The sequence below is a fragment of the Drosophila obscura genome, unplaced genomic scaffold (genome assembly GCF_018151105.1).
Source record: "Drosophila obscura isolate BZ-5 IFL unplaced genomic scaffold, ASM1815110v1 contig_179, whole genome shotgun sequence".
Lineage (NCBI taxonomy): Eukaryota > Metazoa > Arthropoda > Insecta > Diptera > Drosophilidae > Drosophila > Drosophila obscura.
The window spans coordinates 6,756,045-6,774,853 of NW_024542766.1; the positions used below are offsets into that span (position 1 = coordinate 6,756,045).

Below are 18,809 nucleotides of genomic sequence, written 5' to 3' on the forward strand. Positions count from 1 at the left end.
TTTGTCGAATTTCATTTGTTTAATAATCGTAATGCAGGCAATTGAAAGACAGACTGCGCGTCAGGGGGGGGCACAACAAACCCATAAATTATTACAAAACTTCAATAACCTCGCGCTGCAATTGCCCAGCTAGATAGGGAAGGGGGTGCGAAAGAGAGCAGCATAGTGCGGGAAAACAGAAACAGAAAGAGAGAGAGAGGGATATGTATGTAGAGGGATTGGATTAGCTGGAGAAATAGAGACCACAGACAGAAGAGAGCGCGAAGCAAAAGTTGCATTTTCATTTTGCATATAAATATTATTTAATATGTAAAGAAAAACCGAATTTCCATTACTCTTTTCATTAAATTATTTATTAAATTGATTGATTAAATTATAATTTTTAAAGCAATTAAAAATAATTATTTCGTTTGTTTGTCTGACAATATATGATCTGATTACGATGAAGTGTCCCTATATATTATTTTTCAAAATAATTACTATCTTTCCGTTAGTTTCTGCTTACTAAAATATCCTAAATTAAAGACCTACCTGTTCTTTGTTCCCTAGCAAAAACATAAACTAAAAACATAAATTTTTCATAATTTCCTGGTACTATTATTCTCAACTATTATCCACAATCAAAGCACTTGTCATATTAAATATACCCCATATTTAAGGGCATGATACCAAAGACCCTAAAGAGCGTACCATCGTTGCGCTACATCGCGGAGGGCAAGACTGGAGCGGGAAACTAGTTAACAATTGCACAACCCCAACAACAGCAGCAGCAACAACAACAACAACAGCAACGTTTGCGACATTTTTGGTCAGCGTTTAAGCCAGAAAAAATAAATTAAACGTTGCCATTTGTAGACGACTGCCCTGATCAATAACCCGAAAGGGGGAAGGAGTGGAACCCAAATCACAGAGAGACAGACAGACAGAGAGAGAGAGAGAGAGAGAGAGAGAGAGAGAGAGGGCCATGGAAACAGGTGAGCAACAGCAGCAGAAGAGGCAACAGGTGAACAGCAGGCAAGTGGTCAATGCGTTCAACATACCCTAAGTGGGTTAATTTGTCCGTCTGTCTGTCTGTCAGAGCGACTCTCTGTGATAACAAACATTCGACACGGCCGAAAGGCAGGCGGCGTGCAAACTCCCCTCCCAGAGACGCAATAAACCAAAAGCCAGGCCCAAAAGTCAGGCCAAGACGAAGAGCCAAGACAAGCGGCCAAGTGCCAAGCAACGACGACGACGCGCGTTGGGGGGCTCTTGCGCAGTCGCAGCAGCAGCAGCTGGCAGCAGCGTCAAGGTCGCCTATTGTAAAAGAAAGCGCCATCGCATGGCCTTGAACACGAACGAAAATATGTTAAAAGCCAATGGCTAAATGGTGAATGAAGAAGCAGTCAAAGAAGCAGCAGACAAAACGTCAGCTAAAAAGATGATTTCGGGATGAAGACAAAAAAAAAAAAAACTGAAAAGACATATAAACTCCACACTTTGGATATGCTCTGCTCTCTTTTGTTTCAAACCCCAAAAACCCATCGAAACATTCAAAAAATGTGAGCAAACAAGCATTTTTTGTTTTTGTTTTTGTTTTTATTTTTGAAGTGCCATAAACTTTATGCTTTTGTAAGACAATGAATGAAAGACAAAAACTCGAAAGAGACGAAATAGCCAAATGTTTCGAACCAATTTAGTTTGCAAAAAAAAAAAAAAAAAAAAAAGTATCTTGTGCAAGAGGGCGACAGCATCTCCAAGCAAACCCAAACACACACAAAAAAATTGTTAAAAATGTGTTAAATTGGGGTTAAATGGTTAGCAAATGGGTTAATTGTATGGAGATTTGTATCAGAAATTGGCTCAAGCTCAGACTTAGGGTTCGGTGCGATTCGATGGTGTAATAAAGGTAGTTTTGCAAAATTGTTTAAATCATATGCGAGTGTTAGACTTCGGCCTTGAACATACAGGAAAAGACAGTATTAATATTTGGAATTTATTAACCAGAAGTTGTCTTTTCTGTCCACATTTATTTTGGGTACTTTTTTAAGTTTTATTTTTGTGTTGCTAACTTTTAGCCCCCAGAGTTTAAAGATTTCAGCTACATTTTCTTTTGGATTAAAAGTTTAAAGACCCCAAGAAATGTACAAGAAATTGTACTTTGTTCTTTTTCTGTCAAATTTAATTGTGTGTACATCGTTTAAGAGCACCCGAATTCAGATCAATTATAAATCTAACGCTTCCAGAACAAAATCTATGATTAAACTTCTCTTTGGCATTCAAAAATCTTGTTCCGCAATACAATTTTTGGACCTATACATATATCTTCCCAAATATATTTTCATAAACTCAATCTAAAATTTGATTGAGTTCTTTGCTAGACTTTTTTTTATTTCTTTAGGTAAAAATTTAGACCCTAGAAAAATTCTGAACAATTTTATTGACTTCATTGCCAATGCTCTTTGACTGTAAGTAGTTTTTTTCGTATATTACAGAATCCAAAGTTCAAATATTTTCCTCGTAAAATTCCTCATGTCCATCATCATCTAGTCTAGACTTTTTTTAAGAGAACATTCAAAGGTATTTTTTCATTTTTAGACTCCAAAAGCAGACGCCTAAGAACACTCTCTATACGGAAGTGTTTAAACTCAAAAGAATTCTGTTGAAAGTCTCTATTGTTTAATCTTGCTAACAATTTTCTCATCTTTTTGACATTAGAGATCACGTGAGATCAGAGCTCAATTAGACATTTGGACAGGGCTGGGTTCAAAGGTTAGCCACGCGTTGCAATGAAACCGTCTAATGATTCTCCATAAAGTCTGTAATTTTTGTAGTAGTCCAATTAATATGATAATCGGGCAAAAAAAAAAAACCATTTACATGTTGTAATTTAGATCGTGAGAAAACATGCAAAATGTTACCAGTAAAATCCAGGAAAACAAAGTCAATCATATTGCTGAAATCTTTTAATTCTTAATGGCAGCTTGATACAATAATTATATAGAATAAATGAAACAATAAATCCAAATCAATGAAACCTTTGATATAAGGCATAATTAAATGCGCAATTAGTTGACGTCTTTTATAAAAATGAGAGACTCACCGCAGAATAATAATTGTTATAATTATAGAAAACCGTTGTATTTACGTCACATTTACATACCTGCAAGGAGACAGACAGAGAGAGTGAGGGAAAAGGTTTATAAAGATAAGAATTAAGTCGATTCATTATTTCTTGCGGAACTGGTTCTAGTCGCTTATTACAATTAGTATTAGAATTCATTAATATGGTCGCTTCTAGTCGCTTATTAGAATTAGTATTCGAATTCATTAATATAGATGACTAAAAACCAAGACTTTGAACGACTACAAAGTATCTGAAAATGTTGGGAAGAACGCGAGTTTTTATAGGAATGATAAATAGAGTGTTGAGTGTACTGAAAGGCACTTCAGCAGAGAGTATGCGTACTTTTAAATCCTTTTTATGAGATTTCTCAGAAGAATAAAACATCTCGTAATATCTATTAATATTTTTTTAAATTATAATTTACCATTTTTCAACTATTTCGTCAATTTCTTTTATATGAAACTTAATACAATAAATGCTTACAAAATATTCTCTTACTCAAGATTTACTCATATTTTCTTCCCCTTTAAAATTACATATGACTCTGTACAATCGACTAAATCTAGTCACAGCCCTCATACACTCCACGAAATATCATTACAAAATAACCTGCCGATAGAAGAATAAAATTCTGCTAAAGAAAAAAAGTTCCCCAGACACACAAGAAAAAAAGTCAAGAAAAAAAGTGCTGTGTTGTACCGCATTAATAATTTCAGAGACAATCTATCTTCTGTTTTTTTTTTGCATTTTATTCAACTTTTTGTTGTCTTATTAAATCAAAAAAAGCGCCACCGCTGCTGCTACTGCCGCCGCTCGACGATCGACGAGTCTGAAAGCTCAAAAGTCAGACGCGGCGCTTAAAGTAAAGCTTGCGAGTGCGCGATCCGTCGATGGTTTACTTCAGTCGTCAACCGGAGCTTGCGAACAGCACTTGGGGCCCAGTGGAAACGCGCGAGTAACCGCCAAAATAATAAGAAAAACGGAAAAGGCCAGACCAGTACACTCTTAAGAGCCCAAAAAAAAAAAAAAAAAGGAAAAAGCGAAAAAGCCAAAAGAAAAAGAGCCACGAAAATTGCAACATAAAAAGCGCGCGTGCGCAACCAAAAAAAAAGAGTTAGAAGAGGGGAGAAATAGAAGAAAAATCACTCGCTGAATACGGTACGGTTAATGGTTAATGCATTTAGCATTAGTTTTCTCACAGATATGTTGGATTATTCATGATTTCAAGTGGAAATTGAAGTATATAAAGATTAACAAACGTTTTTTGTGTGGAAATTACGTATTTAAGCCAAAAAAAAAATGTTGAAATAAATGAAAATAATTGTTCATTTTTGGACTTGTGATTAAATTTGAAAATGAAAAGTGAAACAAATAAAAGTGATTCATAAAACAATTGCAAATCTTAGAAATTTATGAAGATTAAAGGTTGGAAAAGTGATAGATTCTCAAAGGACGGAATATTAAGAAAGGAATAAAGGAATTTCCTATTAAAAATGAATAATAAATAAAGGAATAAGTACATATAACCATTAAACAGTGAAAAAAAATATATAGCAGACATTTTTATTTTCGGAAATTATATTAGAAAAACTTGAAAATCATCTCCGCTTTTTTTGCCACCCAACAAAAAATTTCCGCATTCAAAGTGAAGTCAGCAGAAAATGTTTTTTGGGGTATTTTCTTTGCTTGTGTGTTATCTTATGTTGGAAAAGCACGCAAAACACACACAAGCACAGAAAATGGGAAAAAGGAGACGAAGAAAACTAATATAAAAAAAAAACGAAAGACTCAAGACACAAACTTCAGCGCAATGCCGCATGAAGCATAAGCTGGATATGGCTGATAGATAGGATCTATCCACTCTGTGGATTATGGGGTATAGCTATGGATGTAGGGTATTCACTGCCAGTGTGAGTGTATAAAGAAACACAAAGTAGTTAACCCAAAAGATTTCTGTCGTGTTAATTTTTGGCAAACAGCAAATTAAATGTAAAAGAAATAGAAACTAAAAAAAACCATAAATGGCAATGCATAGAGCATTACTTTTTACATTTCTGTTTAGCCATTTCTGTTTGTATTTCTACAACAACAACAAAACCGAAAATAAAGTGGGGAGAGCAGAGGAGAGCTATGGAGATCTGTGGAGAGCAGGGAATTGGGAAATGTAAACGATTGCAACAGGTACCCGGTCCCTCTCCCTGTCTCTCTGCGAATCAACTTGGCTGGGGAAATTCAATTAAATGAAGGCACGCCAGTCAATCGGGAGATATCTAATGTATGGTAGATCATTAGGGAAATTGTTAGAAAATCACGGAAATAATTTGAGAGCCCAAAAGCTGATGCTTGAGAGGGAGGTAATTTGAGGGAAATTGCTAAAGCCCAAAACATTTCTGGGCTGCCTTAACTACGTACAACTCTCCTCAATTGAGTAATTTCTCTAATGCAACACCATTCCTTCCCCTACTTCCCCACAATTTATATACTTTTCACACTCCTAGCCCCATTATCAAGGCAATTATTAACATGCAACATCTATAATTATACAAAACACAGCAAAAACAAACAACAACAAAACAAGAAAAAAATGACACACAAAACGTTAAACTAAAGAAAAACTCGAATAAGAAGTAAAAGCCATGTGTAAGCCGGAGACAGAGACAAAAATTGTAATCAAAGAAAGAGACTTTCATGCCACGGAGACATGCCATGCAATGGGGACAACTAAAATTAGCAAAAATAAAAAAACAAAAACAAAAACAAAAACTAAAACTAAAATTAAAATCATTGCGCGACGATACATGTTAGCGAAAATCATTCATGTAGGAAAAACTATAATTGCTGTGGTGTCCAGAGTTGTAGAGATGGCAGGTGGATTTTTTATGGTGTTATAGATGATGATAATTTCTACCTAAATTCCAAAAATCATCTTGATTTAATTTAATAACCACTGAAAACTAATTAAAAAAGCTATGGTAATTTTTGGTCAAGCTATAGTTAATGGTACTATCTACCATGATTCCAAAAATTATTTAGAAAAAGATTTTTGGTAAAGCCATTATTTACGTGAGTTCCAAAAATAATTTTTATTGGTTAACTATAACAGCTGAAATAATCTGAAAAAAGTAACCATGCATTCCTTATTTGCACCGAAAAGGTCACCAAATTATCTTTGGCTCTACAGACCTTTGTTTTCCCCTCATTTAAATAGTTTTACGCTCTACTAATTCCATTTAAAACACTTTCTACTTAAACAAATCTATGATAAAGCTCTCGTTAGTTTTCTATCCACTTTCTTGATCAAACCCAACCAAAGAATCCATCAGATGGCATTAAATGTACTTCCACTTGCAGCCCAAAAGGTGAATGATGTTTTAAACACAGTTCACAGACAGCTGTTGTTGGGTATGTTGATTGGGGCGCTGGTAACAGTGGCGCACCACTGTTGCAGCTTGACCGAAATGATTGTTGCTGCCATTATATAAGAAGTGGCCATGCCACAAAAAACAAAACAAAAACAAAAAGCATGAAGAAAGAGAAAGACAAACACACAAAGACAGAGACGCGAAAAGAGAGAAGGAAGCAAGCAGTCAGAGCCGCAAAGAGAGCGGCTTTGGAGAGGCGGTGCAACCACATGTTGCACGAACTAAATACCCACTAACACTGCAACACTCCGCCGATCCGATCCAAGCCGTTCGATCGGTTCGAGCGGCGTGTCTTAGTTAGTGACTTGGCCGATATGCTTGGCCTGTTAAATAAGTCGTTAAACTGCATCAAGGTAGCAAAAAAAAAAACGTGTTGGCCAGGGCTCAAAAAGGGGCGTGCCCATTGGCCACTTAATATTTACGAGCCGCATATTGCTCAGTCAAATATTCTCGCTGCTAAGAAAGCTCCACCACATTTTGGGGGCCACCACACACGCCACACACTTCTAAGCAGCTCAGGGCCGTTGCAAAACATTGCGAAAAACTCTTTGGCAAATAAAATGCGGAGCTTGCATACGAACAGAAAATACGTATAAAATACATCAATAAACCATATAGACAATTTTCGGAACCACTTTACAACGTCAGCAGCAGCAGCGGCTGCCCCCGTTAACCAGTTGCCAGCAACCTTGATGACGAGCGGCGTCTTCTCTGTGGCTGAGGTTTTTTTTGGCGGCTTTTTTTTCGTATATTAATTTATTTTGGGTTTTTTTTTATTTTTATTTTTATTTTTATTTTTGATAATTATTGATATGTGAAGTTTTTTTTTGGTGGGAAAATATTGGTAGCGGACATTAAGCATAGGAAGTTTCTTTATTGGTTGGAGATTATATAGTTTTTGTTTTAAGATTTTGTAGATGCACAAACATGTGCATTGAGGATTTTATCTATACTATTTTATTAGCTGGAAACAAATCAATTTTTGATACGAAAATTAAAATAGAGTATAATTACAGATTGAATATTGTTACAGACTGAATGGTATATGATAAAGATTTAAAATATACAAAGTAAAACCAAAGTGGATAATATTGAATTTATGAAATTAAATAATGCATATAAATTGTATGATGTATATGGGAAAAATACGGAGTACGGGTTTCTTCCTTTCTGTATTATTTGTTTGATCAATTCTTATATTCAATTATTTATGGATGGTTCAAGTGATTTGTACAGAAAAACATCACTTGCATATGCTCGAAATCCAAAGCAGAGCCCACTCGGTTGACTACAAATACCATATTTATTTTCTTTAATTTTCACTTATTTCTTCTCCTTTTTTCGCATATTTTTCCGCGAAACTCTTTAATGTTTTTTTTTTCAAAACTCTGACGCACTGGACAGACACTCAGACATTAAACCTATTTAAATTTTATTTTTAGTAAGGTTAAGCCCCCAGGGAAACAATTGTTTACGCTTGTCTCTCAATTTCGGCTTCATAAAAAAATATATAAGTGTATAAAAAATAAACACACACCTGGATATCAGGTTGAAACAAAATTGTGTTGTCCTTTGCGTCATCTGCTGCAATGTTAAGCAAACAGCAGCAGCAGCGGCAACAACAACAACAACAAGCGAAAGATATACCAGAAATACCAACACAAAAAAGCAGGCAGGCAGGCAGAAACGTTAACAACATGAAGTTATGGCCACGATTGTTGGTGTGTTACTAACCTTACTCAATTTTGATATTCATTTTTTTTCGCTTTTATTTTGGGGTTTTTAACTTTCGAACGAGCGCGCGTTTTTTTTATGAGCTGTGTTTGATTTTGTTTTTTTTTTGTGTTTTTGTTTCGCCGGCGCATTTGATTATGTATCTATGAGATACAGACGTAGATATGTGAGAAAGCTAAACAGCTAGATACGAATGCAATGAAGTTGCTCGCTTATTTATTTTTTTTTTTTTGGGGCTTGAGAGACTAAAACATGAGTCGGCACTCTAAGTGGGTCAAAGTCTGATTAGCAAGGTCACACGAAAAAAAAAAAATACATATCGTATACGGGAATTTTTGAGATTGCAAACGAGAAAGAAATACAGAGAGAAAGAGAGGGGGAGACAGAAATCTTGAGGAGTCAATAAAATAAAAATAAATTGTTTAAATAAATCTAGGAATTAACATTGAATGAAAGACAAGTTATGTGATTGATCATGATTGGTGGTCATAAATGAAATGTTTATTATTTGGTTAGAAATGTGATGTGCATGTACAGGGAATTAAAGACAGAATTTTGCATAGGGTTTTTTCTATTTTTATAATGATGAGGACCTGAAACTTTACAGACTGCCCAATGGTGATTATCTCTAATAAAATTCCCAAAATTTGGTAACCAAAAAGCGTCATTGAATCTCTTTTCCTACACAAACAAGAACACACAAGACTATTTTCGTTAATTTTTAAATACAAATCCAAAGGAAAAAAATAACTTTAAAAATCAAACGTTTTCGTGTGTGTTTTATGTCTTGGGAATATCCCATAAAAGAGGTCAAATGAATACCAAATGAATAACATTTTCCATTCGTCACATGCTTCTTCACCCACTATAGAGTGCCGCCACCTGATGCATATGTATATATTGAAAGTCATATAACTATTTACGATTCTTCTCACACCTCCTTTTTGTTCGAGAGCCAGCAGCAGCCGGCACTTCTCTTGTATTCGTCGTCGCCACTGACGCATTCATCACAATTTCACGAGTTACATTTTGCAGCAGCTCTTTACAGTCCACTTCCAGCCACAACTTCCAAGGTGTTTGCTTATTCAGAATGCATTATTTCTGACGTTGAGATATAGGTACTAAATCCACACACACACAGATATTCTATATAGTATATTCCCTCCACTTATTATTCAAGACGTTTCTGTGTGTTTCCCCCTTTCCACATATCAAATGTCACTGCGATTGTTCCGCGTGTGTGCTGTCTGTCTCAAGTCTCAATTTACAATTTACGTTTAAAAAAAGCTTAAGTTTTCTGTCTCTCTAAGAACAACACTTTTCGCTTGTTTAAAGAACTTATATCATAATAACTGTCAAGTCGAAACGGAACCCTTTTGCTTAATCACAATTTCACAGCGAATAAAGTGAGAAATTTACTTGCTTTAAAGATGATTCATTATTGTCGTTAAGCAAATATTTTCTTGCCCTTTGACTTGGTTTTAATGAAGTATTCCTTAGTGGATTTTGAACAGCAAATCTCTAGAAAATCTCTAGCAAATCTGTTGGCCATTTTTCCCTAATGATTTTCTTCTATCTTTTCTCTTATATCGCATCTTAATAGAGCAATTTTCGAATCAATACAATTCAATGCCACACAAAAACACTTTGAGTCATGCAACATTACGGAACGCGCAAAGCAATCTCAATCTCAATTTAAGCTCCAAAAATCGTAACTTTTATGAGGAATATTCACTAATAGTTTACACAAATTTTAGTTTCCAAATCTGTTTAGTCATGAAATGAGTAGAAGCTGTACATGGAAAAAGATACTTATCTAGATTATATATATCCCCCAGAAAAAGGTTATTGAACTACCAAGTCGTCCATTTAGTTGGCTTTTAGAATTTACAAAGATTTTTATTTCACTTTCAGTCAAGCGGTTAGTTGGTTGGTTGGTTAATTAGCAGGGTACCTGCTAGGCACTCCTACACATAGCACCCATCGATGCCACCAGCACATAGCATCTGTATCTGAATTCTGAAATCTAAAATCTTAAAATAAATTATGGATCGGAGAAGTGCTTTGAGCTGAACGGCACGTGTATGTCATAAAGAGGCAACCAGAGGCAGCAAATCAATAAAATACATAACCAAATCAAGAAAATGAGAATGAGATTTGTGTTGACGCAAATGATTTATGACGATACGATCTAAGGGGCGTACAGGGAAAAGGGGGGTACGAACAAAAATGTACGGAATAAGATTCATAGGAAACTGGAGATATATTATGTTTAATATATGATGTAAAAAATATAGAAAATAAAATAAATATATATAAAATAAATATATATAAAGTAAATATATATAAAATAAATATATATAAAATAAATATATATATAAATTCAAATTAAGAGTAAAAAAAAATTATTAAATACAAAAATAAAACTGTAAAATAAATTTAAAGAAAATTTAGAAAAGAAACCCTTTAACCCGTGGACCCAAATTACACGCAATATGAAGCCATATTTTCATTAAGTAGAACAAAAAATATCTCCTATAATTTCGATCCCCTTAGGCGCCTTCAGCCCCTGTCCCAAAAAACTGATTTATACCCAGTAAATAAATAAGCAGAATTCTATAATTAATTCTATAATTGCATTAATTATTCCACAGAAAAAAACATAAGCGAGAACTCAAGATGGCGGCGGTGGAAGTGAGGAATGGCTATAAGTACTATGGCTCCAAATCGAACCCCAAGATTGTGCTCAATCAACTGAATATGAACGTGATGCGTGGCTCCATGTGAGTGGCATACGAAATTTCGATACGAATTCGAAACAGATACTTATTTATCTATATATATTTAAATACTTTCTTTCTATAGCTATGGGTTGCTAGGTGCCTCGGGCTGTGGCAAAACCACACTGCTCTCCTGCCTTGTTGGCCAGCGGCGTCTCAATGGCGGGGAGATCAACGTTTTGGGTGTTAAGCCGGGAGAACCTGGCAGCGGTGTACCTGGCTCTCGTGTGGGTTTCATGCCCCAAGAAATTGCTTTGGTTGAGGAGATGACCGTCAAGGAAACGATCTTTTACTTTGGTCGCATCTACGGCCTGACGGATGAGCGGATTCGTGAGAAATTCAAGCTGCTGAAGGAACTGCTGCAGCTCCCGCCAGCACGACAAATGATCAAACAATGCAGTGGGGGACAACAGCGACGTTTGTCCTTTGCCTGCGCCATGATACACGATCCCGAGCTGCTCATTTTAGATGAGCCCACAGTGGGCTTGGATCCCATGTTGCGTGAGAAGTGAGTGGCGGATGGTAAATCAATCGTTTTGGGATGATTAATGATCGATTGAATTTTCGTTGTAGAATCTGGGAGTTTCTTGTGGAGACAACCAGAAATAGCAAATTGGCTGTGATCATAACCACACATTACATTGAAGAGGCCAAGCAGGCAAATTGTGTAAGGAAAAACTCATTTTATTTTAACCTGGAAAACATCTCTTAAAACATCTCTTTGCTTCTCCCGCACAGATTGGTCTCATGCGCAATGGCGTTCTCTTGGCAGAGGATACACCCACAAATATCATGATTCAATTTGGCACACAATCAATTGAGGATGCCTTTCTTATACTTAGTCAGCGGCAGGGAAATGAGGATGAATTGGCACAAATAATGGATAAAAGTAGGAATCAGCAGCAGCAGGCGGCACTGCCCACAGCTGTGCTACCCACAGAAGTGATAGATACACATGATCCTGGCCTGAGCCTGGAAAAGCCACCCATTCCCCACGACGAGCCGGTCAATGAGAATCGAAAGAAGGTGTTTTTCACGACCAAAGGACGCCTCAAGGCATTGATGACCAAGAATTTTGTGCAGCTCTTCCGACAGCCATCGTAAGTGTGGCACTAAAACAAGCCAAAGATTTCCCCTTTAAGCATATTTTTCTTTCATTTTTAGCGGCATTATTTTTATGCTTTTGTTTCCCATCATCCAATTGTCTTGCTTTTATTTGGCCATCGGCAAAACCCCAAAGAATCTCGAGTTGGGCGTTTACTCGGGTGAAGTTCAGAGCTATAGCGAGTGCTTCGATGATAATCTGGTCACCGTTTACGATTCAAATGACACCTGCAAATTCCACAAACTCTCCTGTCGCTACATACGAGAGTTGGGCGATGATGTGGTTGTGAGAAAGTACTATACCAGCGAATCGGATGCCTTGAGGGATGCCAAAAAGATTCTGACTGTGGGCTATATACACTTTTTCCACAACTTTAGTGAATCGATATCGGCGGTGCTCGAAGATGGACGCCATGCCAGCGATGGTGCTATCGATCATGCAGAATTGAGTGTTCATATCGATATGACAGGTAAAACATCGATTAAATTTCGATTTTATTTGATTAAATTAAAGTTTATTTCCTTTTTCCGGTAGATCAACAAGTGGCATATTTTATTCAACGCAAACTACGTGATAAATTCGCTTCTTTTATGAGTAGTGTGGTCAAGGATTGTAATGCTTCCGAGGCTCTGGCGCAATTACCCGTTCAATTCCAGGAACCCATCTATGGCAGTGCAGACATTGAATTCCAGCAGTATTGTGCCCCCGGTGTTGTTATGACGTGAGTAGACAGCCAGCAGACAGATCTAACGATTGTCATTTCTTTGGACTATTTCTAATGTTTCAACTTTCTACAATTCATTACTTTTTCCATTGGTTTTTCTGCTATCCCAAGTACAATATTTCGAGTGTTTTTTCTGTTTTGGAACTAAAAGAAGACATTAATGAGGCTCCCCTCTGATCGTTTCTTTTCCTTCTAAAAACCCCTTTTAAATCTATTTCTTTAATGACTTAACTATCCTTAAATCCCACCCCTTAGTATGGTCTTCTTTTTGGCCACTTTGATGACGGCTGCTGTTTTCATTTCGGAACGCATGGACGGCATTTGGGATCGCACTCTCTTGGCTGGTGTTTCGGCCACGGAAATGCTGTGGGCCCATCTTCTCACACAATTGATAATCATGTCCCTGCAATCGTTTGAGGTTATCATGTATATTGGCCTTGTTTTCGATACGTACAACAATGGTGATACAACGACACTCATTGGATTGCTAACACTGACGGCATTCTGTGGCATGTTGTTTGGTAAGAAAATATACATACATATATAATAAATTATAGCTTCATTTATTGAATTTATCTTTTCCCGAAAGGCCTCTTCATATCTGTATTTTGTAAGTCCCACACGGAGGCCAATTTTGTGGCCACTGGCGCCTTTTATCCCATGATTATACTTTGCGGTAAGTGCTGGCATAAATCATAACCAAAAGGAAACATATTTTAAATGACATTTCATTTATGTTTTTAGGTCTGTTGTGGCCCCTGGAGAGCATGCCACAATTTCTGCAGGATCTGGTTATGATATTACCCTTTACCATACCCTCCATATCTGCACGAAATGTTATTGAAAAGGGCTGGTCCATCACCAATGCCAAGGTCTATAATGGTTTCCTTGTCATGGCCGGCTGGACGATCATCTTCTTCGTGCTCTGCCTCATTGGCATCAGGCGCAAGGCGTAGAGCGTGGACGGAGGGAGGGCATCGTTTCTTTTTTGGGATTTTAAAATACACAATTTATTCAGGGGGGAGGGGGGCCCTTCACTTTAGATCGTATTGTATTAGCATTTCTTCATAGGCGATTTTACAAACACCACATACACACACACACACACACAAACACACACCCATATCGTATCGTTGTAGTATCTATGTAATTTAATAATTATCGGAAGCATATCACTCGCATGTTGTAGACCTCTCATCAAAAAAAATACAAACATAAAAAACAAAAGAAAAAACTTTCATACCAACGAAGTGCAGCGCTTTTATTGTGCGAAAAGTGTGCGAAATAAAAATGTTAGAATGTACTAAACAAAAAAACTCGTAATAAGGTTTTAAGGTGTCTCACAAAAATATTTATACTACACTGCACAAATAAAAATCGTACTCATTAAAAAGAAAGAGAAAACAAACCAATAAAAATTCGTGTACTAAAGAATAATTATTGCTTAACGATATGTTCACAATTATTGGATTAGTCATTTGTGCAACGGAATTTAGAAAAAAAACATATATATGAATCTATGTACTAAATTCAGGTGTACTAAAATGTATAATTATTTAAATGAAAATTTTAAATCAACCAAAAATATAAATCTAAATAAATTGAGCTAAAAATTTAATATTTTGGGGTGTACTAAATACGCAGTGTACTAAATATTTTATTTGTTGTTTTGGTACTCATTGGTACTCAAATTTACGTCAAATGAGCTATAAATAATTTAGTTTTGGATGTACTAAATTTTAGTACATTTAGTAAATTTTTTGTTGAAGCGAATTAAATATTTTGGACATTGTTCCCTAATAAAAGTATACTGCAAGATAAGCCAAAATTGTTTTATTAGGGCCAAGGACGTACTAAATTTCATTGGTTAAGGTAAAGGATGTACTAAAACCTATTCTTATTTTATTTATTTACTCTGCCATGAAGTCCCAATTATTTAATGTTCTAAAGCTTTTCTCTGACGACTAGAACTTCTTTTCAAGCAGAGAACGACTTTAAACCTTAATTAACTTTACAAATCCCAACTAAAAGTAAGCCAAAGAGTAAACTCCATGAAGGAATAGAGAGAAAAAAGCCATTTAATAGCTCTCCCTCCCACAGAGTCAACAAGTTTTCTCAATATTTGTCTTCATATAAAATGCAAAGCAGCGCTAAACTAAAGCGAAAGTTCCTTAAACATTCTGACCCCCTTAAAAAACTCACACACAAATATATATATATATTTATATGCATCATATATATCTTGATATACATATATAAAATAGTCTCTGGCTGTCTCTGTGTGTGGGCCAAGGACAAGGACACGTTCACGACGACGACGACGACGATGTCGAGGACGTGGCAAAGTTGCTGACACACTTCGGGCCTTAAAAGTGCTAGACAGAAAGTCTGCTCCGGTTGGCTGGGTTTTCCCCGTAGTCCCCCATCTGGGGGGCTTCCACTCCTCCCGCTGGGTGTCTGACAGCAGACATTTTTATTACAAAACTTTATCTTTGCCAAATACGAAACCAACGTCGACGACTACGACGATGACGACGAGAAGGAGAAAAATATATAAAAAGCCAATGTTCTGAGTGTGTGTGTGTGGTGTATCTGTGTGTCTGTCTGCCTGATGGCTGTGTGCTGTTGGGTGGCTGTTTGGGTTGGGGTTGAGTGCCAAAGTGTCGTTTGGCATTTTATATAACTTGCATAAAATGTGCAAAACTGGAAAATTGTTGTTGGCAGAAAGTGTGTGTAAAAGTTGAAGGAGTACTCTCGTCCGTGTACTTGTTGCCCGCCCCAGAAAGGGGCTATTTTTAGGTTTTTACGAATGCAAATTGCTGATGTAAGTGAGAGCCAGTAGTAAAAGTTAGTTTTGAGTCTTGTAATTGATCCATTTATCATGTATGCAGGCAAGATACATGTCGAACAGAAAGCTACAGAGCGTACGAGAGATGTTTATGTGGGGGGAAATAAATTAAGTTTAGAGTGTTAGGAAATTTTTAATTGTATTAGAGAAACATTTCTGGGAAAAAATATTAATAGAAAACTACATAAATGATTTTTAGCTGAGAAAGCAAAGCAGTACTATAGATTTATTTAGACCTAGGTGCCAATTTTCCCTAGATACTTTCTTAAAAGTTATTTACATCTACTATAACTCCACCCACGTTGATTATTTTGCTCTGTTCTTCAGTCATTAAATCGGAAATGATATGATTTCATTAATATATATTTATTTAAAGCTAAAAAAGAAACAAATTCTATTATAATCTATAATTTTTCCTTTAATAAAAATCCCTTAAATTAACCTAAAATCCTTCATCGTTGCTTGATTCTAAAACTTAAATGAATTTCATATTAATTTATGCACAATTTCTGCCAGAGAAATTTCCATGCTAAATTTCTGGTAAATCCCGCACACACACAAACAAAAAAGCCAGCATGAAAACTATCTCCAGGGTATAGCAGGGACAGACGGCAGGCAGACAAACAACAAGCAGAGTTTTCCATGAGTTTTCACCATCAGTGGGTCAAGTTTTTCCCACCCAAAATGTAGGCAAAATGGCAAAAGTTTTCCTCGAGTCTCGGCCTCGGTGTCTCGACTATAAAAACACAATTTTGTGGCCAACATAAAAGTGAAAATTCTATGACCTTTTGCACACAAAAACACACACAAAATAAAAGCAACAAACAATAAAAACAAATTTTTGTGGGAGACAGAAGGTCAATCCCCCAATCCCCCAATGTGCTCAACCCTTTTTTTTTCTCCAGTCTAAAGAGAAAATTTTGTTACAACTTTTGCTCCATTTCATGCATATATCAAATTTTCCCAGGAAAAGCGACAAGGAGAGAAAGTGGGAGTGGGAGTGAGAGAGAGACAGAGACAGGGATTGGAGTTTGAAAAGTTGGATACAATTTTGTGGCTTGCTTTCGTAATTTGACCTTCAAACAAGTTGAACAAACTCAAGCACAAACACAGATAAAGCAGCACACTGCAGACACACACATACAGATACACAAAAATACAGCTACACATTCGTACAGTCCGAGTTACGGAGAGAAAGGAAACGTAATACTCTCCGGGCACAAAAGTGTAATATTTAAAGGTAATTTTAATGAAGGTAAAAGTGTGTTTGGTTTTTGGCCATTTGGTCTTTACATTGAAGGGCTTCCCCAAAAAATCTCCAGCTGTGTCCGTCTACATCTCTACATCTCTCTCTGTTTGTGTCTGTGTGTCTGTGTTGTATCTGTTTGTGTGTACTAAGACTTTGCCTTTGTGTTTGCCTTGAACTCTGGGCATCCTGTTTCCTGTTTACAGCTTTAACAAGCATTCGTTTCATTGGGTTCATTGACTAAAGGTGTTTTCTAGACCGAAAATTGTGTGAGTAATGGTTGCAAATGGGGCGCCTTGGGGTTGCATTTCCAAGGTGTGGCAACAAAAGAAGTTGCAGAATTGAGTACAGAAATTCAAGATAAATTATTTAAAGATTTAAAGGTGATGTGGGCCTGAGGGAGCTGTTTCCATTTATTAGTTGCAAGCCAAATCTCTGCATAAATCAGTTATTGAGCTGAGCTATTGCCTTTCTGAAACCTTAAATAATTCTGCAGTTTATAAAATTTGTTGTTAGATATTCAATAAAATAAGGATAAGGATAATAATATAATCTACGCCTAAAATATATAGAAATGCGTTGGTTCATTTATTTTTAGGTAATAGGATTTATATTCACCCAAAACTGTTTAGTACTCCTTTATTTAACTCTATTTAATTCCCTTAACCCCTTTTCAAATAGAAATTTTGCAGTTCAAATGGAACTGCATGAGAAAAAGCCAACCAGTCCAGAAATGCTTTGCCCTGATTGACAAATATATGTTGGCAGCTAAATCAAAACAAATATAAATCTTTTTGGACCCCACCCATATTTTTTGGCTAAAACTAAAACTGAAAAACCGAACAGGACATTAAGCAAAATGAAAGATGACACAATAGATGGCGCACAATCTGAGGTTCCTCTGGCCAAAAGGACTTTTGCATTTCATTGACCCTTTAAATGGCAAAGATACACAGATACAGATGGCAAACCCCGCACCACGCACCCCGCACCACACGGACGTACGGACGGGGTCCTCTTCCATTGCATCGCCTATATACAGATGTACCGGAGCATAAGTATAGGATGTGCGATATATGTACTCTTTAGGGGGGGGTTTCTCTTGCATGTCAGTCAAAGTTCTTCTGGCTGGGAGAAAAATTTGATTCGAGAGTTTATTCAATTTGCTGGCATGTGTATCGCCCCCGGAGGGTGCAGCAGCAAGAGCAGGCAGCAGGCAGCGGCAGCAGCATCAGTAGCAGTAGCACATCCACAATCCACATGACGTTCAACTGATGTCTGATGGACAAGCAGAACAGAACGATAGCAGGCGGGAGGGGTATGGGGGCTGCAGGTGGACTCCTCCTCGCTCTCGCTCTGAACTCTGCCAATATAATACAATCAACGTTGGGTCTTCGATTCGATGCGCATTCGATGCGTTTGCCGTTTTTGAGTTGGGGGGGATTGAAGTGGGAGTGGGAGTGGGAGTGGGGGGGACGGAGGTGTACGGTGTACCGTTGCGTAGGCACAGCTACACAGCACAGATACATGCACACTCTCACAACACACTCGTGGGTACACACATTCTCTTTTGCTCTCTTATATGCACCATACACATAGGCTCGTTTCATTCACTCGTTAAAGCTTTTTCTTCGATTTGCATTCGCTCTCTCGCTCTGGCACTATGTACTCTGTTGCTCTGCATGTCCTGCCTGCCTGCCTGCCTGCACTGTACATGCCAGCTTTTTGGGGTGTGAGGGGTTGGGCAGCAGTATCCTGGGGTCCTGGCCACACATGCGTTTGGCCTTTTGCCTGGCACACATAGGGGCAGTGGCAGTGGCAGCGACAGCGACAGCATCGCGGCG

At 37.1% G+C, this 18,809-nt stretch overlaps 2 protein-coding genes across 2 annotated transcripts in view; one reads left to right on the forward strand and one right to left on the reverse strand.

Moving 5' to 3' along the window:
- LOC111076301 (neuroguidin) overlaps positions 1–18,809 on the reverse strand; it is a 58,116-nt gene that overhangs the window by 30,122 nt on the left and 9,185 nt on the right. The gene's annotated exons all lie outside the window — the stretch shown is intronic.
- LOC111077799 (ABC transporter G family member 20) lies at positions 4,002–14,162 on the forward strand. The gene is made up of 10 exons (XM_022372214.2): positions 4,002–4,264; positions 10,917–11,045; positions 11,128–11,550; positions 11,616–11,709; positions 11,781–12,142; positions 12,207–12,616; positions 12,682–12,868; positions 13,127–13,392; positions 13,461–13,547; positions 13,616–14,162. Exons 2-10 carry the CDS (start codon positions 10,942–10,944, stop codon positions 13,825–13,827), a joined length of 2,145 nt encoding a protein of 714 aa, XP_022227906.2. The 5' UTR covers positions 4,002–4,264; positions 10,917–10,941; the 3' UTR covers positions 13,828–14,162.

Coding starts and splice junctions, on each gene's coding strand:
- LOC111077799 (XM_022372214.2), top strand. CDS start 10,942: ATGGCGGCGGTGGAAGTGAGGAATGGCTATAAGTACTATGGCTCCAAA. Junction 12,143..12,206: donor CAGCTCTTCCGACAGCCATC/GTAAGTGTGGCA, acceptor TTTCATTTTTAG/CGGCATTATTTTTATGCTTT. Junction 13,393..13,460: donor ATTCTGTGGCATGTTGTTTG/GTAAGAAAATAT, acceptor TTTTCCCGAAAG/GCCTCTTCATATCTGTATTT.